Below are 22,020 nucleotides of genomic sequence, written 5' to 3' on the forward strand. Positions count from 1 at the left end.
TCTGAAACAGAGGTGATCCCAGAGGAAGGATGTTCCTTCGGGAGGCTGAGACAGGTCCTACTGTCAAACCTGTGCCTCCTGGGATGTTTTAAGACCCCTGCCCAGGGGAAGGGACAGGGATCCCACCAGTAAAACCCAGGCATTCTCTCCTGAGTTGGGCGTCTTAGAGGCTGAGGCAGGTGAGGTTGCTGAACCTGAATCTGACCAGCTGCACACGCTGATGCTCCCCGGGACTTGCCCAATTCTGTGGAGGTTCCCAGTAAAAAAGCCCCATGTACTTGGGTCACTGGGTGGTGGCGGGGGAGGGGAAGGCCCCCCTTCTTCGTCTGACTTTGGCACTGGGGGTGATGGGGATGGAATTGGTCCCTGCGTCTCCACAGGACCCAGCACCTGAGGAGGAGTGGGGCCTTGAGCTGCTGCCGCCCTCTGGCCCAGACCTGTTGGAGGAGCCCAGGGAAGACCCCCCGCCACTGCTCCTGGGGGTGGGATGGTGGCAGATGTGTCAGCTGGCGTAGGAGGTTTGATCGTTGACGGTGACAACCTGGAGGAGGACGGACTCGGTGGAGGGCACTGGGGATAAATGCCAGTGAGGTGATGGATGCCCTTGTGCCCCCTACCGAGTTCCCCCTCATCCCCTTTGAGGAGCTCCAGGAATTTATATCTGATCACTTGGGTCACTGTGACAAAGTTCAGCTGGCTCGCAACCGATGTTCGGAGCTGGTGCTGCTCATCAGGTCCGTCGCTCTGCCTCAGAAGCTGCGATTGCCAATAAGGGTGTGAGCCAACTCGAGCGGTGCGGGTTCAAGACATTTCTCACTGGGCTGCTGAGGGAGTGGAGAGTCAGGGATGTCTCTGATCGCTCCCCGCACTAGGGTGTTGGAGATGGTAGCACGGAAATTTTGCCATGAAGACAATCATAGCCAGCCTCAACGTCAATGGCAGCAGAAGGGCACATTGTAGATTACTCAACTTCTAGCTCCTTAAGGCAGGGAAGTATGTAGTGTTCTTGCAGGAAATCCACACCGTTCCAGAAGGCAAAGCCACGTGGTTCCTGGAGTGGCAATAAGGGGTCTACATGCGCTACCTTGCTTCCAATTCAGATGGGTAACTATCTTGTTAGCCCCACGTTTTCAGCCGGAGGTCTTGGGAGTCAAGGTGCCTGTGCCAGACCACCTGCTCCATCTCACCGTCTGGCTGGGGGATGTGCAGCTTCACAGTGAATGTGTATGCTCTCTCGGCTGGCGCGCAGCAGGCATGCCTCTTCAATGAAGTGTCTACTCATCTTGGTTCCATTGAGTGCATTATCCTCAGGGGAGATTTCAACTGCAACTTGGAGGTGACAGACCACTCCCGGACTCCGCACCGTCCAGCGACAAAGGAGAAGTTGAGGGTTACTCTCCACAGATGCTGCCAGACCTGCTGAGTATTTCCAGCATTTCTTGTTTTTATTTCAGATTTCCAGCATCTGCAGTATTTTGCTTTTAATTTAGAGAAGTTAAGGGACCTGGTCAGGACTTACTACATAGAGCATAAGGAGTAGGCCATTCAGCCCTTCGCACCCACCTTGTCATTCAATGAGATCATGGCTGATCTTCTACTTAACACCATTTTCCTGCACTATATCCCTTGATGTTTTTAATATGTAGAAATCTATATTCAACATACCCAATGACTGAGCCTCCACAGTCCTCTGGGGCAGAGAATTCCAAAGGTCTACCGCCCTATGAGTGAAGAACTTCCTCCTCATCTCATTCCTAAATGGCCTGCCCCTTATTTTGTCTCCCCTTGTTCTAGACTCCCCAGCCAGGGGAAACATGTTTCCTGCATCTACCCTGTCAATCCCTGTAAGAATTTTGTATGAGATTGCCTCTCATTCTTCTAAACTCCAGAGAATAAAGGCCCAGTCTACATAATCTTTCCTCATAGAACAATCCCTCCATCCCAGGAATTAGTTTAGTGAACTTTTGTTGCACTCCTTTTATGGCAAGTATATCGTTCCTTGGATAAGGAGACCAAAACTGCACACAATACTCCAGATGCGGTCTCAGCAAGACTTTTGGTGGACGTTTGACGAAATCTCCACCCCAACTCCACGTTCACTTTTGTGACGTCTGGAGGAGGAGCAGGGTCCAGAATCAACCGTTAGTACATTTCTCGGGCGTACATCTCCTGTGTCTGGTGTCGTTTGTGTGGCCGGCACTGCACTCAAACCACCGCCTAGTACGGGGGTAGTTAGCTCTGTTCTGCGTGCTGGCATTTTAACAAACTGCTGCTGAAGGACGCTCGGTTCCAGGTCGAGTTTTGTTGATTGAGTTGACTGGAAAAGGAAACAGAGGGCGCCTGCCCTCCTTGAGGCTATGGAGGGATGTGGGAAAGGCTCCTGTCTGCGATTTCTGTCGAGTATACAAGGGGGTTTGCCAGGAAATGGAAGACCGGGATTGAGGGGTTGCAATAGGAGGTGCTCGGCCTGGACTCCCGTCTCAGTCAGGCCATTGAAGACTCGGCCCTGTGGATGATGTACAAAGAGAAGAATGGTGCGCTGAAAGACTTGCAGTTTGTTGGGTCCCTAGGTGCTTTGTAAGGTTGCGGATCCGGTTACTTCAGGGCCTGGACTGCGGCTCCCTCCTCTACTAGCTGGAAAAAAGACAGGGGGTCCGGTCCGTAAGCAGATCCTGGGGTTGTTGGCCGATGTTAGATCTCATCAATTTCAGAGACCGTCAGAGTCCGATGGTAACTTTCAAAACGTTATTGAGGTAAGTAATTGTTACAGCTTGACTTCCTCTCCTTGATGTCGGTTTTCTTCACTACAGCAAACAGCTCAGCCATGTTATAAAAACGGACCGAACTTTGTGTTACAGCTTGGAGAAAAGACGGAACGAACTTTGCGCGCCAAAACCAGCCTCCTTTATACTTGTCCGGTACCACCCCCTCCACACCGTTGTTCCTAATTGGTCTGCAGACTTCTGCAATTTTTGTGGTGTCAGAGCCTAATTGGTCTGCTCACACCAGCAAGTTTCACATTGCCCCCCCAGCTTTCCTTGAACCATTAGCTGCAGCTGTCCTGTCAGTTTCTGCCTGTTAGTTTTCTTTATAAACTGTTAGCTTATCTTTAATCTGTTCCCACAGCCGACAACTGATCCAGGGAGCAACAGGCACACTGTTCTCTCCGGATCTGTCCAGCAAGGATGCTTGCAGAGTTTTGTGGGAGAACCTGTTGAAGGTAGGAGAACCTGTTGAAGGTAGGCTTGGAGGGCGCCGAAAGGCTCGATGCTCCACTTAGTTTGGCAGAGCCCTCCACCAGCTCTCGAGGGGCAAGTCACCGGGGCTGAATGGGCAGACTATGGAGTTCCACAGGGCATTCTGGGACGTCCTGGGGGACAACTATGCGCTGGTCCCAGGAGAAAATCTGGTGACCGGGGTGATGCTCCTCTCAGCGTAGGGCTATCGTTGTCCTGCTGCCCAAGAAGGGCTAGCTCCACCTGCTTAAAAACTGGCGCCCAGTGTCTCTCCTCAGCACAGACCACCAATATCTTTGCCAAGGCGAGCAGATGTGGCCCTGGCACTGTGCTGGCCACATGATCCACCCCAACCAGTGCTACATGGTCCCAGGCCGGACAATCCATGACAACATCCGTCTGGTCCAGGTTCTGATCCACCATTCACAGAGGGCTAGTCTGTCGGTCACCTTTCTTTCCCTGGATCAGGAGAAGGCATTCGACAGGGTGGATCGTGAATACTGATTTGGGACTCTGAGGGCATTTGGATTTGGATTCTTGAGGGCATTCAGGTTCGGGATGCATTCCGTCGCCCAGGTCTGATTTCTGTGTGCCACCACAGAGTGTCTGATTAAGGTTAAAGGGTCTTTGATGGCGTTTCTTCGTTTTGGGAGAGGAGTGCAATATGGGTGCCCATGTCCGGCCAGTTATGTCATCTGCATGGAGCCTTTCTTGCGCCTCTTGTGTAGAAGGTTGACGGGACTGGCTCTGCATGGGCCAAGTGTGGAGGTCATCCTCTTGACTTGTGCCGATGATGTGCTCCTCATGGTCGTGGATCCTATTGATCTGCAGAGGATGCGCAAGTGCCAGTAGGTCTACTCCATGGTGTCCTCTGCCAGGACCAACTGAGAGAAACGTTCTGGACTCCTGGTGAGTCAGTAGCAGCTGGACCCTCTGCCGGAGAAGCTTAGGCCTTGTGCCTAAAGCACCTCTCACCTCCTCTACCTAGGAGACTATCTTAGCACTGCTGTGGACACCTGGCCGGCGAAATGGGAAGATCTGGAGCCCAAGGTCACCACTTGCCCAGGGCGCTAACAGGACTGCTCTGAGTGCAGTTCTACAGGGGTCAAGCACTGGTCATAAACCCACTGGTGACCGCAATGCTGTCTTACCAGTTGGTTACTTTGATCCCTCCCCAAGTTTGTCGCCAAGATACAGAAGGAGCTCTTCATTGTCTTCTGGGACAAAAGGGTGCACTGAATCTGTGCCACAGTGAGTCTCCTGCTTAGGGAGAGCAGTCAGCAGTTAGTGTTAGCCAGTTAGTCAGCTGCCTTCGCACCCAGGCAGCGATTTTTGCTTTTATTTTTTCTCCTCCCTGTCGTCAGACACTTTAGAGATGGTGTGTGCTGGCAATGTATTTCTTCCGCCAGCTGCACAGCCTCAATTACGACACGCAGCTGCTGTTGATAAACCTGGTGGGTCTCCATCCCTCCTTGTGGGAGTCGCCTGCCTTTTACCAGGGACTGGAACAAGGTCACCTCCACCCTTTGGAGTGGCAGCAGTCCTCCTGCAGCTGCTGCTCAGGAATTTGCACCTCCATCAGTACAGGTTTGAGAGTCAGGGGCATACTGGATGGTAGAGGAACGGGCTGGATGTCACTGGAGGAGCTGAAGCAACACGCATCCTTGAGTTGTGTCCAGTTCACGGCCAAAGCCATCAAGAATTTAAAAAAAAAGATGGTGCTCAGCCTCGACTGCACACAAAGTGGTTCAAGTTTAGGGCGGCACAGTGGCGCAGTGGTTAGCACCGCAGCCTCACAGCTCCAGGGACCCGGGTTCGATTCCGGGTACTGCCTGTGTGGAGTTTGCAAGTTCTCCCTGTGTCTGCGTGGGTTTTCTCCGGGTGCTCCGGTTTCCTCCCACAAGCCCAAAGACTTGCAGGTTGATAGGTAAATTGGCCATTATAAATTGTCACTAGTATAGGTAGGTGGTAGGGAAATATAGGGACAGGTGGGGATGTTTGGTAGGAATATGGGATTAGTGTAGGATTAGTATAAATGGGTGGTTGATGTTCGGCACAGACTCGGTGGGCCGAAGGGCCTGTTTCAGTGCTGTATCTCTTCTAAATTCTAAATTCTTCTTCTAAAAGCCTGTGGAGCACTCCCCTTCAAGTGGATCTCTGTATGGACAGAGTTTCTCATCAGTGCCAGGCCCCGAAACCTCCCTCGGGTGCCTCAGCCCCACAATTTGAGCTGTCTTTCAGAAATCCCTTCTGTGGTATTCCACTCTTCAGAGGGGTTTCCTATACAGATTCCTCTTGCACACCCTCCACTTCCTAACCCCGTTTGCCATCAGGACACATCGAAGTGTTCCATCCTGCTGTCCGCAGGAAGAGGGGTCCCCGGTGAGATGCTCTCCACTTGGGACACCTTCCGTTGTTCATCAGGGATTTGGCATGCAGGGTGTTATGTCCCATACACTAGAATGTTCAGTTGAATCATGGACCCCTGGGCCGCTGTAATTTCTGTGGCCTGGAGAAGTCTGTGTATTACATCTTTGTAGGATGTGTGAGGTTGCAGACTCAATTTCATTACCTGAGGGGGTTTAACTCCTCAATTTCTGGTGGCACTTCATTCCCATGCGCCTGATCTTAGGCCACCCAGTGTAGATGGGAGATGGCAGATGGGAGGACATCCTGGTGGGATTGCTCCTGGGTCAGGCTAAGGTGGCCATCGACAGGTCCAGGCAGCGGGCAGTCAAAGGGGTTGTTTGGCCAGACTGCCTGCCTTTCGTCCACAGCTACGTCCACGCCCAGATGCCTCTGGAGAAGGAGCACGCGGTGTCAGCCAGTATGCTTGAGCCTGAAGTGCATCATCACTTCCAGAAATGTCACCTTTATTTGATTGGCTGTTTCCTTTTAAAGTTTTTAGGTTTTGTTACTGTATTAATGGTGCCCCTTTCAAAACGGACACTTAGTTCCTCTTGATTGGCAACTTTCTGGTTAGATCTAAAGCTGTATAAATACACACAGCTTGCAACTGTGGTTGTTGGGTTAGGAGGTGCTTGCTTGTAATCTATAACTGTAAATAAATGCTTAGAAAAATGTGTAAAGATTGGCTCCAGTTGTGTCCTTCACATTTTGGCTTTCTGGAATATAATATGGTAACAGTGGATGGCCGTCAAAAGATGCAGATTGGAGGCTAAGAAAACAAAAATAAATTCAGGCGCAAAACTGCTATCCTAGTAGCCATTGTGGAAAATGGCAGAAAGGAATTATAAATCATCAGGGTATGATTATCCTCGATGTTCTTTGGAGTCTGAACTATATGACCAGCGGAAGAATGACATGGATTTGTGGATAAGGTTATGTACCAACCAAAGGGGAAACAAGGTATGGTCTAGGCATTGTCACTTCCTCCAAGAAGTAAAATCAGAAGTCGAGTACTTTGTGAGTTGGATGCCTGTCAGTTGGATAGTGATGAAATCTTGGGCCTTCTCTTAGAGTTATTGGGTGAAATTTACAAGAAAGTTAATTTGTTAAATGCCTGTAAGGCATGGTTGGACTTTGATAGATTTTGGAAAAGATATGGAGGAATATATAATTAACTTTGACAAACTGTCATTCTTTTACACAATCTAATTTGGGGATTCCTGGATCAGTACTCTCTTAACTTACTGTATTGTGCTAAGGTGTCTGCTGTGGACAGACTCCTGGGTCTAATTTGTGCTCCGAGAGAGAGACCCTGTGGGATCAGATGTCTGCTGCCTTGGAAAAAAAGTCTTGGGGAAACAATCATTTCCTTCAGCCTTCGTGAAACAAATGGGACATTCTGCAGTCACACAAAGAATAGAAAACTCAATGATTGCCAAATTTCAAAATGGCCCAGATACTGGACGCAGATGTCAATACGGTGGAAGGATTAAAGACAGCCAGAATGAGGATGTGGCAGATTTTGCTATTACAGCAGAGGACAAAATTGGAACAGCAATAATAGGTGAATGATTCCCAGGAATGCTGAAGGAACAGTTGATGGGTGCTTCAAGTGTGACTTGAAATATTATGCAGTGAACTGCCCAAAGTTGGGAGACAGGGTCCTCGAAATGACACCTGACAGAGAATTCTGTGGAAGAGGACGAAGGTAACAATGAATCCGAAGGAGTTTTAGTCTTGTGATGAATATGTTGGTCGTGGACTCTTATAGATATACTGTTCCAGATAGTGCTTACACTTTAATATGTGGAACATCTTGCATCGACAACATTTCAATCAATGTGAATGAATGTAAAAGTACTACTTGCTTTAGCTTTGGTGATGGCAATACATTGAGGTCAGTAAAGAGAGTTGTAATTCCATGTAAAATAGCTAGAGTAAGCCATTTTGTAACTAGTGAGGTACCTATGCTGTTCGGTAATCCTTCTATGCAAAAGGCACAAATGAAATTTGAGTATTGCTGAAAATAGAGACATTTTGTCAAGCTTTTCATCTTGCATGCATCAGGACAATTCGCAAGAATACCAATGTAAGGGAAAGCAGCAGATTTATACACTGAGAAGAGAGTGCTGATTGGTTGGTTGGGAAGTGGACTCTGGTAGAGGCATTGCCATGGAGAATGCACCAGTTAACTGCCACGTTTCATGCTGCTACTATGCAGTAGCAACATGTGTGGTGTTCGCCACCAACAGGATGCTGCCATCAAGCCAAAAAGATGTTCTGCCTGTCACACACATGTGGTAGATGAATTTCAATGCCAGTGTGATGCTAGGTATATAGGCCGTACGTCCCAAAGACTGACGGATCGTATCAAACAGTATGTCCCTTCCGCGGTTTACAACAGGCAAGGTACAGACCATACTCAACCAGCCTGTGCTTGCAAAACTCAAAACGCAGTGTCCAACATTAAATGTGACTCCACGATTGGACAGCATTTGCTAAATAATTCTCAGTGTGCTAAGAATTACGCTGACAACTGATTTAAGATTGTCAGTCGGGCTCGCAGCGTGGTGCATTTGTGTGTACTGGAAGCTACATTATATTAATACACGGGGCCCTGTTCTTTTGTAGACAGAAAGAACATGTGCACACATTGCGCCTGTTTCAGCAAAACAAAATAAATGACGGCCATTCGCTGGTTCGTTCCTCAGGGCAATGCCTTGAACAATCAGAATCAAGCTGCCTGGTTTAAATTTCAAAGTTTGGCAGTTAACTCAGTCACCATAAACTGGTGCATTCTTCATGGCAATACCTCCAATCGGAGTCCACTTGCCAACCAATCCGCACTCTCTTCTCATAGAGTATAAATTTGTTGCTTTCCCCTTACATTGGTATTCTTGCGAATTGTCCTGGTGAGCACAAGACGAAAAGCTTTGACAAAATCTCTCTAGTTCTGTACTACCAAATGACTATTAATAGCCCTTTTGTTCTTATAGACAAAAGCATGGAGAACTGCATAGAGACCAGATACTTTTTTATTCTTTGGGATTTAGGCATCACCGGCAAGGCCAGCATTTGTTGCCCACTCCTAATTGCTCTTGACAACTGTGTGGCTTGCTAGGACATTTCAGAGAGCAATTAAGAGTCGACCACACAGCTGTAGATCTGGAGTTGCATGTCGGCCAGATCAGGTAAGGATGGCAGGCTTCCTTCCCTAAAGGACATGAGTGAAGCAGATGGGTTTTTACAACAATCGATAATAGTTTAATGGCCCCATTATTAAGACTAGCTTTCAATTCCAGATTTTTAATTATTTGAATTTATTAATTAATTGAATTTAAATTCCACCAGCTGCCGTGGTGGGCTTTGAACCGATGTCCCAAGGGCATTAGCCTGGGCCTCTAGATTACTAGTGACTTGACTACTACTACACCACCATCATCTCATTTATGTTGTGCATCATGTAGGCTTTATTTTTTTTTGCATTAATGACAGATGTCATCTCTGCTGAGTAGGTCTCAAACTCTCCTTATTGCAAGTTCCACCTTTTACCAAATAATGCTTCTGCTATTGATAGATGATTGAGCTTAGTGACTTCCAAGCTTCATTGATGTCAGCATCGGTGCTTCCCGTTGAGCCTTTGGTAGGTAACAAGTGTTCTAGCAACAGTGCAAAGTGCTGGTGTTTGGCATCGTTGCTTCTACAAAGGATGTTGATGCATGGTAGGCCATCGTGATTGGAGCTGTGGAATTTTTGGGGGTGCACCTTCGCTCTGCTGATAGAGTGGTCGATGTAGTATTCTGTCCTTGTGAATTACACAGAGGCTAATTTAAGAAGAAAGTTCCATTTGCACAGAAAACTAGAGCAGTTGTTTTATTTACGACTGAATAGTCTGGGTAAAATGTTTTGAATTTACAATTTTTTTTGTAGAACATTGTATTGGATACAATTGGTGAGAACAAAAGTTTGGCTACAGATTCTAGTCCAGGACATGGAGAGCTTGCTGTAAAGCCTCTGGTATTTAAGGATCCAAATTTTATTGTAAGTACTTTTATGTTTTAACAGAAGTGGTAAATTCTATAGTGTACATAACCCTTTTACTGTTTCCCCTTTCCACCATTCAAAACTTGTTTTCAATTTTATAAGTGCTTCATAACTTTAATGGGCTTTTTTGTGCTGACAATTAGAAAAGTGTATGGAGATATTACTTTGTTTGAGTCGGTAAAACATTACATTGGGCCAAATGCTTCTGATGACTTGGATAACTAAGGCTTTCCTACAGAAGAATGCAAAGCTGGGAAGGCTGTGTTAATTTTGCAGCATCTAGTAAATTAGAAGCAAATTATTTCTCTCTTTCAGTTTAACCCAAAAAATGAATCATAGCACGACTGTCGAGTAGCTTTTTTTTTCAATACGCCCTGGTAGCTCCAAAGCTGGATAGCATCAAGATGACTGAACTCATAGGTATTCATTTCTTCTAGTACTAGCATTTTTAAAAATATCATATTCCTAATTTTTCCCTTCACTTTTCTCTTCTATTTATGTTGATTTATTTTTTGCTGGAGTAAAATTCAGTGGATTCCAGTTCTACTCCAGTTTCTTATCCAAGTGCGCATTCTTTATTTATGAACAGTAAATCACTGGGGCTGAGGTTTCACTCAGGATAAAAGTTAAGTAAGGAGAATGAGAAGGAGATCTCAGCAGTGAAGTTACTTCTGGACTTGAGAGGGTGATTGATAATGAAGGGTTTAAGAGAACAGTGAGGGATAAAAAATTAGGTGTTCAGATGAGTAAGTGGCAGAGAAGGCCACGATCTGGCCAGGTGGGAATATGGTGGCATGTATAGCCAGGTGGGAGTTGGAGGGGGCTTTGACAAGGGGAAGGAGTCAATTCATGAGCCCATTGAGGCCTAGGATGCCAATTGACATGCCCAAGGATAAAGAGAACACCGTTCTCAAGGGAGCCGCATTCTAGAGAGTGATGCAGATAAGATTGGAAGTTGGAGATCAGCTGAGGGATTGAAAATGATTGTTGATTGTAGTGTAAGGTAGTTACTGAAGTTAATTCAAGAGAATGAACTGGTTGGGGTGTTCAAAAGGGAAGGCGACAGTATGATTCACTGCTCTGGGAAAATCAGAAGTAGATACCATTGTGGACACACACAACACCAGAATTAGGAGCAGGAGTAGGCCATTCGGCCTGTCAAGCTTGCTACACCATTCAATAAGATCATGGCTGATCGGATTGAGGCCTCAACTCCACTTTCCTGTCTGCCCCCCATAACCCTGGACTCCCTTGTGGATCAAAAATCTATCTAACTCAGTCTTGAATATATTCAATGACCCAGCCTCCACTGTGCTCTGAGGAAGAGAATTCCACAGACTAATGCCCTCAGAGAAAGTATTTCTCCTCATCTCAGTCTTAAATTGGAGAACCCTAATGTGTAAACTGTGTCCCCTAGTTTTAGACTCTCCCATCCACCCTGTCAAGTCCCCTCAGGATCTTGTATGTTTCAATAAGATCACCCCTCCTTCTTAATTCCATTGGGTATAGGCCCAACCAGCTCAACCTTTCCTCTTAAGATAATCCTCTTCATCCCAGGAATCAGTCAAGTGAACCTTCTCTGAACTGCTTCTAAAACAATTATATCCTTTCTTGGGTAAGGATACCATAATTGTACACAGTAGTCCAGATGCAGTCTAATTAAGGCCTATGCCTTTGTAGCAACACTTCCCTACTTTTATTTTTGATTTCCCCTACATTTGCCTTCCTAATCACTTGCTGTACCTGCATACAAACTTTTTGTGATTCCTCTGTACTATAGAGTTCTACAATCTCTCTACATTCAAATAATATACTGCTTTTCTATTCTTCCTGCCAAATTGGACAAGTTCACATTTGCCCACATTGTTCTCTATCTGCCAATTTTTTGCCCACTTACTTAACCTTTCTAAATCCCTTTGTAGATTGTTTGTCCTCTTGACAGCTTACTTTCTTACCTATCTTTGTGTCATCTGCAAACTTAGCTACCGTACACTCAGTCCTTCATCCAAGTCATTTGATATAGATTGTAAATAGTTGAGGCCCCAGCACTGATCCCTGTGGCACTCCACTAGTAACACCTTGCCAACCTGAAGGTGTTGTGATTATCCCTACTCTCTGCTTCCTGTTAGCTAATCAATCCTCTATCCATGCTAGGGTGTATCCCCTACGTCATGAGCTCTTATTTTGCGTCGTAACCTTTGATGTGACACCTTATTGAATGCCTTTTGGAAATCAAAGTATACTACATCTACAGGTTCTCCTTTACCACTTTGCTAGTTACTTCCTCAAAAAGCTCTAATAAATTAGTTAAGTATGATTTTATTTTTATTTTTATTATTTAGAAATACAGCACTGAAACAGGCCCTTCGGCCCACCAAGTCTGTGCCGACCAACAACCACCCATTTATACTAACCCTACAGTAATCCCATATTCCCTATCACCTCCCTACACTAGGGGCAATTTACAACGGCCAATTTACCTATCACCTGCAAGTCTTTGGATGTGGGAGGAAACCGGAGCACCCGGCGAAAACCCACGCAGACACACGGAGAACTTGCAAACTCCGCACAGGCAGTACCCGGAATTGAACCCGGGTCCCTGGAGCTGTGAGGCTGCGGTGCTAACCACTGCGCCGCCTATGTTGTTCACAAAACTATGTTGACCCTGCCTGATTGCGTTATAATTTCTAAATGTCCTGCTATTGAAGGCTGGCTCGGGTCTGCAAATGAAACCCAACCCGAGCCCGACAGAACCACATCCGACCCGGCCCGAGTCCTTTCATTTTTTTCCTGCGCCGACCCAACCTGACCCAACCATCAGTTAACCTAGCTTCAGTTTTTCACTTTGCTTATCTGCATGAGTTTAAAAAAAACTGTAACTAAACAACCTTTCAAGTCCAAAAAGTAGATTAACATTGGAGCCTCGTACCGGAGGTGGGGATAGAGTGTGTCCGACCCGAGCCCGAATGCCGGACCCGGAAGAGTGATCGACGCCCGTCGGGTTCGGGTCGGTTAGCCATGCTGCACCTGCTATTACCTCCGTAATAATGGATTCTAGCATTGTTCCTATGACTGATGTTAGGCTAACTGGCTTATAATTTTCTGCTTTCTGTCTCCCTCCTTTCTTGAATAGAGGTGTTACATTTGAAGTGTTACATTTGCGATTTTCCAATTCTCTGGCGCCCTTCCAGAATCTAGGGAATTTTGGAAAATCATAACCAATGCTCCTACTATCCCTGCATCCACTTCTTTTAAGACTGTAGGATGTAATCCATCAGGACCAGGGGTCTTGCCAGCCTTTAGTTCTAATAGTTTTCCCAGTACTTTTCCCTAGTGATTGTGATTGTTCGAAGTTCCTCCCTTCTTTTTACCTCTTGATTTTCAAGCATCTTTTGGGATGTTTTTTGTGCCTTCTACAGTGAAGACGGACACAAAGTACCTGTTCAATGCTTCCACCATTTCCTTGTTTCCCATTATTAATTCCCCTGTCTCACCCTCTAATGGACCAATGTTCACTTTAGTTACGCTTTTTCCTTTCTAAATACAAGTAGAAACTCTTACTACTTGCTTTTATATTTCTTGCTAGTTTTCCCTCATACTTTTAATTTCTCCCTTTCTTTTCCTTAGTCATTTTTTGCTTGTTTCTAAAATTTGTCCAATCTTCTGACCTACCACTAATTTTCATGGTATTGTACGCGTTCTCTTTCAATTTGATACTATCCTAAACTTCCTTTGTTAGCCACAGATGGTGTTTCTTTCTCCTAAGTCTTTCTTTCTTACTGGAGTATATCTTTGCTGAGAGTTATGAAATATCTTAAATGGCTTCTCTACTGTCCTATCTTTTTAACCTATGTTCCCAGTTCACTTTAGCCAATTCTGTCCTCATACCCCTGTAATTGCCTTTATTTAAGTTTAAGACACCAGTCTTAGGCCCATACTTCTCATGCTTACTGAATGTGAAATTCATCATGTTATGATCGCTGTTGCCTAGGGGTTCCTTTACTATGAGGTCATTTAATTAATCCTGTCTCATTGCACATTTACCAGGTCTAAAATAGCCTGCTCCCTGGTTGGCACTAGCTCTAAGAAATTGTCCCGCATACACTCTATGAACCCATCTTCCAGGCTACCTTTGCCAATCTGATTCGTCCCATCCATATGAAGATTAAAATCACCCATGATTATTGCAGTGCCTTTCTTACAAGCTATCATTATTTCTTCCTGTGTATTAGGGGGTGTATAAACTACTCCCACAAGTGACTTCTTGTCTTTTGCTATTTCTTATCTGTACCCAAATTGATTCTACATCTTCTGAACTAAGATCATCCCTCACTATTGTACTGATCTCATCCTTAATTAACAGAGCTACCTCACCACCTTTTTCCTAGCTTCCTGTCCTTCTGAAATAGTCAAATAGTCTTGAATATTTAGGTCCCAGCCTTGGTCACTTTGCAGCCATATCTTTGTAATACCTATCAGCTTGTACATATTTATTCCTATCAATTCGTCCATTTTGTTGTGAGTGCTACACGCATTCAGATAGAGCCTTCAATTCTGTCTTTTCACCATTCTTGCAAACACCTTATCTGCTGGTGTACTGTTCAATTTATACGTGCTGTCCCTTCCTGCCACACTCTGGTTATCATTACCTATATAGCTACCCTGCTCTATTGCCATGTCCTTTCTCTTTAATTTCCCATATGTGACCCCTCCCCCACTATTTAGTTTAAAGCCCTGTCTACCACCCTAATTATACGACTCACCAGAACACTTGTCCCAGCATGGTTCAGATGAAGACCATCCCAACGGGTATAGCTCTCACTTTTCCCAGTACTGGTGCCTATGCCCCATGAATCAAAACCCATTTCTCCCACACCAATCTTAGAACCATGCATTCAACTTTCTAATCTTATTTACCCTTCTCTAATTCACTCATGACTCAGGTTTTAATCCAGAGATTATTACCTTTTGTGATTCTGCCTTTTAGTTTAGCCCCCAGCTGCTCATAATCTCCAAGCAGAAACTCTTTCCTAGTCCTATCTATGTCATTGGTACCCACATGGACCACGAAAACTGGATCCTCCCCCTCCCACTGCAAGTTCCTCTCCAGCCCTAAGCAGATGTCCTGAACCCTGGCACTGGGCAGGCAACACAACCTTCTGGATCCACGCTTTCTGCTGCTGTGTGTAATCCTCTGACTATGTTGTCCCCTACTACCACTACATTCCTATTTACTCCACACACTTAACTGGCCCCCTGCACCGTGATGCCATAGTCAGTTCTCTCATCCACTCTGCAGCACCCGCTCTCATCCATACAGGCTGCAAGAGCCTCAAACATGTTGGACAATTGCAAGGGCTGAGGCTCCTCCACTTCTACCTTCTTGATCCCATAATTGTCTCACTCATAGTCAGACCCTTCTGTCCCAGGCCACTGACCAAATCAGAAGATCCTAGCCTAGGGGTGTGACTGCCATCTGGAACAAAGTGTCCAGGTAACTTTCTCCCTCCCTGATGCTTCACAGTGTCTGAAATTGATCTCCACCTCATTGACTCTGAGCCAAAGTTCCTTGAGCAGCAGACACTTGCTGCAGACATGGTTGCCGTGGATCACACTGGCATCCACCAGTTCCCACATACTATAGCTGCAACACATCACCTGCCCTGCCATCGTTATTGTGTTTTAATTAACTAATTATTTTCTTCATTAAATTTGAATTAATGCCTCAGGTCCTGCTTGTGCTTATATTATTATTTCAATGTTATACTTATCCTGATTAAAATTTCCTAGTTTAGATAAGAGAAAATACTCATCAATCACTTACTACTTTCCTGTTACGCCACACTCTGAATGCTCTGAACCCACAGATTCACTGCCATCCCGCTGCCCCAGCTCTTCAAAATCTTACCGCTGTCTCTAGGTGACCCTCTATTTCTGGTACGCAACTTGTCTTCTACAGCAACTGGAGACTGAAAAGATGGTAGAAAAAGGAGCTTCCCTTTCCCCCGCTGCACCGAATTCCCAGGTGAACCAAATTTCCAACTTTGCACTCTGTCTATGTTGCACTCAGGCGTAGTCTCCTCTCTGTGTCTCCTATTTAGGAGGAGGCCTAGGGATGAGAGAATGTAGAATGGAACAGTATTGACAAATACACAAACAAAGACTTGAAAGCTGTGCCTTTTTTCATTCAAACAATGTAGATTATGGTTAAGATTATAGATTAAAGTGCTAGAAGTGTTTATCATCTTGCATATTTTTAGAATTTTTGATAGAAGTAGACTATTTGCAGTAGTTGAGGGGTCAAGAATAAGGGGCCATAGATACAATGATAAATGTAAGAGATTTTGAACAGAGGCCAGGATAAACTTTTTTTATACAGACTTGAGGTTGTGGAATTAATTTCCAGAGTTAGTGATTGAGACAGAACCAATGAACATTCAGGGTTAATTTAGATCGTAAGAATTGTAGAATGGTTGCAGCATAAAAAGGAGGCCATTTGGTCCAGCTCTCTGGAAGAGCAACTCACGTAGTCCCAATCACCAGCCTTTTCCACGTAGCCCTGCAAAATTTTTCTCCTCAGATATTTATCCAATTCCCTTTTGAAAGCCACAATTGAATCTAGCTCCATTACGCTCTCAGGCAATGGATTCCAGATCCTGACCACTAACTGCGTTTTTAAAAATAAATTTCCTCATGTCGTCATTGTTTCTTTTGCCAGTCATCTTAAATGGGTGTCCTGTGGTCCTTGATCCTTCTGCCAATGAGAACAGTTTCTCTGCATCTACTCTGTCCAGACCCCTCATCATTTTGAACACCTGTATCAAATTTCTTAATCTTTTCCTTCTCAGTTTCTCCAATCTATCCATGTGACTGAAGATCCTCATCCCTGGAACTATTATTGTAAATCCTTTCTACATCCTCTCTAATGCCTTCACATCCTTCCTAAACTGTGGTGCCTAGAACTGGACACAATTCTCCAGTTGAGGCTAAACAAGTATTTTATACAGGTTTATCATAACTTCCTTGCTTTTGTGCTCGGTGTTTCTATTTTGGAGTATGTAAAAAAGGTAATGTATTAATTGTGGGGGACGTTAATCTGCATGTAGACTGGGACAATCAAATTGGCAACAGTGGTCTAGAAGATGAATTTGTAGAATGCTTTCCTGACAGTTCCCTGGAGCAATACGTTGTTGAACCGACTAGGGATAAAGCTATCTTCGATCTCGTATTGCGTAATGAAGCAGGGTTAATGAGAAATGTCAAAGTAAAAGATCTATTTGGAAATAGTGATCATAATACCATTGAATTTCATGTTAAGTTTGAAAGTGGCACATTTCAATCACAAACATGAATCTTAAACTGAAAGCCAATTATGAAGATATGAGGGGAGAACTGGCTATGGTTAATTGGGTAAATAGACTGGAAAGTATGGCAGTAAATGAATAGTGGGAAACATTTAAAGAAATAATTCAAAGCATTCAACAAAAATACATTCCGTTCAAAAACAAAAACTCATCAAGAAAGACCCATCTGTGTCTGACTCAGGAAGTTAAGGAGAGTATTAGACTAAAAGAAGAGGCTTACATGTTGCAAAAAATAGTAGCAAGTCTGAGGATTGGGAGTGTTTAACAAACCAGCAAAGGACCACCAAAAAGTTGATAAAAAGGGAAAAAATAGAATGTGAGAGCAAACTAGCCAGCAATATAAAAACAAATTGTAAGAGCTTTTATAAGTACATAAAAAGGGAGAGTAGCTAAAGTAGACATTGGTTCCTTAGAGGCAGAGACAGGAGAAATTATCATGGGGAAATGGCAGAGGCATTGAACAAATATTTTGTCTGTCTTCACAGTAGAAGACACAAGTTCCATACCAGGAATAGGCAGTAACCTCAGGGCTAAAAAGAGTGAGGAAATTAAGGATATTGATAGCAGCCGAGAAAAAGTATTGGAGAAACTTGAGGGACTAAAATCTGACAAGTCCCAGGACCAGATGGCCTACATCCTAAGGTTCTAAAAGAGATAGCTGCAGAGATAGTGGATGCACTAGCTATGATTTTCCAGAATTCCTTAGATTCAAGAATGGTCTCATCATATTAGAAGTTGGCAAATGTTGTGCCGCTTTTCAAGAGAGGAGGTAGAAAGAAAACCGGGAACTACAGGCCAGTTAGCCTAACATCAGTCGTTGGGAAGATGCTGGAAACTATTATTAAAGAAGTCTTAACATTGCACTTGGAATAGCGTGGTATAATTAAAACAAGTCAGCATGGTTTTACTAAAGGGAGATCCTGTTCGACAAATTTATTAGAATATTTTGAGGATGTAACTGGTAGGGTAGATAAAGGGGAACCAGTGGATGTAGTATACCTAGAATTTTCAGAGGTATTCAATAAGGTGCCACATAAAAGATAATAGGCAAGATGAGGGCTCATGGTGTTGGGGGTAATATATTAGCGTGGATAGAGGATTGGTTAACAGACGGGAAGCAGAGATTGGGCATAAATGGGGCATTTTCAAGTTGGCAGGCAGTGAATAGTGGGGTGCTGCAAGGATCAGTGCTGGGGCCTCTATATTGGTGACTTGAGGAGACAGAGTAATGTATCTAACTTTGCTGATGATACAAAACTCCATGGAAATGTAAGCTCCAGGGAAGACATAGAGAGAGGCTGCAAGGAGATATAGACAAGTTAAGTGAGTGGGCAAAACTATGGCAAATGGAGTATAATGTAGAGAAGTGTGAAGTTGTTCACTTTGGTTGTAAAAATAGAAAAGCAGAATATTTTAAAGGTGTGAAACTGCTAAGTGCTGATGTTCAGAGAGACTTGGGGGTACTCAGACACAGATGTGAACCCTTCTTGCCAATAGAGAGCGTTACAATCTTCTCTTGAATGTTTGTTTCGGTCTTGTCGCCTCTCGAACATCCTCCAGTCCTGCTCATGACAGTCTTGTTGCTATAGCTCCACTGATGTTGCCTTAAGTAATTCTTCAAGTCACCGAAAACAGCTGCACAACCCACTTTTTCCAAGGGCCAGCTCCCAGAATCCGTTCCAATCACAGCATCTTGTCTTTTTTTTAAAACAACCAAAACTTGCTGCTTGCTTCACACTGCGGTCTGTAATCTTGTAAACTGAAACCTGAGCTCCAGTCAGATGTCTTTGCCCATACCTCTGAAGATATGATCGTTTTAACTGGTCCTAACCAATTCTGTCTTGCCTGGAATTCTGAAGCTTTCAGTTTCTGTTTCTCGTAAAGGACTATCTCCAGAAAAAAATACAAGTTTTAAATTCAAAGTCAGTGCACCCAGCAGTACATTCAACAGGCCAACTGCTAGAGACCACGTGTGCAGACTGCTGTCTATCAAACGATCCCAGTCTATATTAGGATAATTAAGGTCCCCTGTTATAACTGCTCCATAGTTTTTGCATCTCTGTACTTTCCTTGCAAATTTGTTCCTCTACATCTTTCCAGTTAGTTGGTGGCCAGAAAGAATACACTCAGCAGTGCAATGGTACCTCTGTTGCTTCTTAGCTCTAACCAAATAGATTCTGTCCTTGACCCCTCTAGGACATCTTCCCTCTCTAATGCTCGCCTTAATCAATACTGCTACCCCTCCTCCTTTCTTTTCTTCCCTATGCTGAACAGCTTGTATCCAGGAATATTTAGTACTCATTCCTGCCTTTTTTTGAGCAGATCTCTGTTATCACCAGAATGTCATATTTCCACAATAGGTGAATGAAGGAAAATAGGTTAAAAGGATATGGAAATGTTTGGAACAGTTTGTTCTTGTGGAAGGTAAACACCGATACTGACTGTGTGGGCCGCATATCCTGTTTCAGTGTTGTAATCTTTGTGCTTTTCATTGGACAGGAATAATTGTGTGTACTTGGCAACTAAGCTTCCTATGCACTAATCATTATCCTGCAATTTGTGTTTATTCATTGTCTTGAATTCCGATATATTTGCTTAAATAACCAGTTGCATAACTCCTGTAGTGTGATTGGTCTGTTTGTGCATAACTTAATCAGGAAGATCAAAACTGTGTTATGCAATGGATAATTGTTATATTTCAAATAAAGCCTAATGCTTTTACAACATTTTGATAGCTTCCTTTGGTAAACCATGTTAAGACTTCTATTCAATATCTTGAAAACATTTTGACAGATTGCTGCAGGCACTGAACCTGAGCAAAGCAATTGGAACACGTCAGCACTGTGCCAGAACTTGGCTGTGCAATGCTGTGTGACCATGGGGTGTATCCTCTGAAGGTCCCACCTAGTTATTTGTGTGGAAGATGCTGTTTTTTATTTTAGTGGATGACTTCATATAATGTTGCAAGTGTAAGCATATTGCAGTCTCTATGGAATCATGAGCTCCTGCTGAAAAACAAGTGTACCATTGCATGTATCCAGACTATTAAATATTCTTCAACAGTTGCATAATACCTTGTCAGTTTTTTAGAGGAACCTCATTTTGTTAATAAAATTTAACAGGTGATTTACAGTAAATATATTTTTGTACAAGAAAACCTGTTTATATGCTTTATGTAAATTAAGGTAAATTGGGTAGATGCATAAAGATGGAAACCATTTTAATTGTTTTGCTGATCTAATGTTGCCAAAGCTAAATCAGACATTTTAAAGGCAAGACAAAGTTCAGGTTAAGTGTTTTCATCCCGGAACTATATTTTTAAATATTCTGTCCAGTGGCAATCAGTGATTTGGGATTGCCTTCCTCCTTTCCAGTTTATACGAAGGGACTGCCTGAAGCCTGAAATAAATTCATACATTTTAGTGAGGACTGGCCTTTGAGTCAGTCAAGTGCTGGAAAAGGATGCTACCAGCTCGGTGGTGCTATATATTGTACATTTGTCAATGCGCCCCAAGAATAAATGGTGTGCGTGCATACATTTTCTGACTTGTAGTGTTTCCTGATGCTGGGTTGAAGGCATACTTTCGGCCAGAATACAGAGAACTCTTCACTGTGCGTCTGATTTTTGCTGGACACTAACCAGTGAGTGCTTGATGCGGATACTGATTAAAGTGGAAAAAAGATGTTTTGTTCTTCACCTTCCTGAAGGCAAAAAAATCTTCAAGAAAATTTGTAAACGAACTATTTTAAAATAACACCTGGTGTTGTTTGTGAACACTAGCTTAACACTGTTTGAATAATATTAATGGTAGGTATGTCCTATAACTCATCTTATTCTGTAATGTAAAAAGCACATTTACAGGGCTAATCCATGGGGTTCCAAAGGTGTCGAGTGAATGTTCTGTTTTCTCCTGAGGTCCCCATAAGTGCTAAAGCCCAGCCAATTGGTTCATTCCATGTGACGTGAGACAGTGGCTGAGTGCACTGGACCACAGCCAAGGCTATGGACCCTGATAGGATCCCAGCTGCAGTGCTGAAGATCTGTGAATTCAGCAAATTGCACCCTTAGCCAGGCTGTATGAGCATAGCTGTAATAAAGTGGGAGGTGATGTTGTAGTGGTAATGTCACTGGACTAGTAATCCAGACGTCCAGGCTAAAACCCTGGGGACATGGGTTTGGATCTCACCACAGCACATGGTGAAATTTGAATTCAATTAATAAATTTGGAATTAAAAAGCTAATGGTGACCATGAAACCATTGTCGATTGTTGTAAAAACTCATCTGGTTCACTAATGTCCTTTTACAGAAGGAAATCTGCTGTCCTTGCCTGGTTTGGCTTACGTGTGACTCCAGACCCACAGCAATGTGGTTGACTCTTCAAAGGCCTCTGGAAATGGTCTAGCAAGCCACTCAGTTTCTCAAAGCAAATAGGGATGGACGATAAATATTCCTGGATGCAAGGTGTTCAGGACAAGCGACTCAAGTGTCAGTAGGGAAAGATTTAGGGGACAGTGATATTAGCTAACATAAACATTATGATACTATGAAAAAGAGAAAGCTGCAAGCCAGAGTAAAAATAATAAATTGGGGGAGGGCATGTTCAATTGGAGGGAATGGACCTGACCCAGATAAATTGAAATCAAAGATTGTCCCTACACAGCGGGTGGGTGAGAAAATTTCGGAAAGATATCCTACTATCAAAACAACAAAAAATGTGTGTTTTTGTGAAGAAGCTTTAAATGAGAAGACTGATTTATTGACTTGCTTTCTTGTCCCTATGTTGAAAACTGATTTAGTGACATACCTGGCATGTTTTGATTGCATAAGTAATCAGTCCGTGCCCACACAGTTGATATATTGTGGATGGATTGCCATCTCAGGAGAGATCTTGATCTCTCTTCCCCCTTCTCCCCGCACTCTATATGTGTGTCTCTCTTATATCTCTTTCCCTGCGCCCCCTTCTAA

The 22,020-nt window shown here is 44.0% G+C and overlaps 1 protein-coding gene across 1 annotated transcript in view; it reads left to right on the forward strand.

Annotated features, from left to right (window-relative positions):
• LOC137346769 (INO80 complex subunit C-like) overlaps nucleotides 1-22,020 on the forward strand; it is a 72,750-nt gene that overhangs the window by 8,715 nt on the left and 42,015 nt on the right. The window contains exon 2 of the mRNA XM_068010582.1: nucleotides 9,576-9,686. Coding sequence (XP_067866683.1) covers nucleotides 9,576-9,686 — 111 coding nt within the window. The remainder of the gene's footprint in view (nucleotides 1-9,575; nucleotides 9,687-22,020) is intronic.

The sequence above is a fragment of the Heterodontus francisci genome, chromosome 2, assembly GCF_036365525.1.
Source record: "Heterodontus francisci isolate sHetFra1 chromosome 2, sHetFra1.hap1, whole genome shotgun sequence".
NCBI lineage: Eukaryota > Metazoa > Chordata > Chondrichthyes > Heterodontiformes > Heterodontidae > Heterodontus > Heterodontus francisci.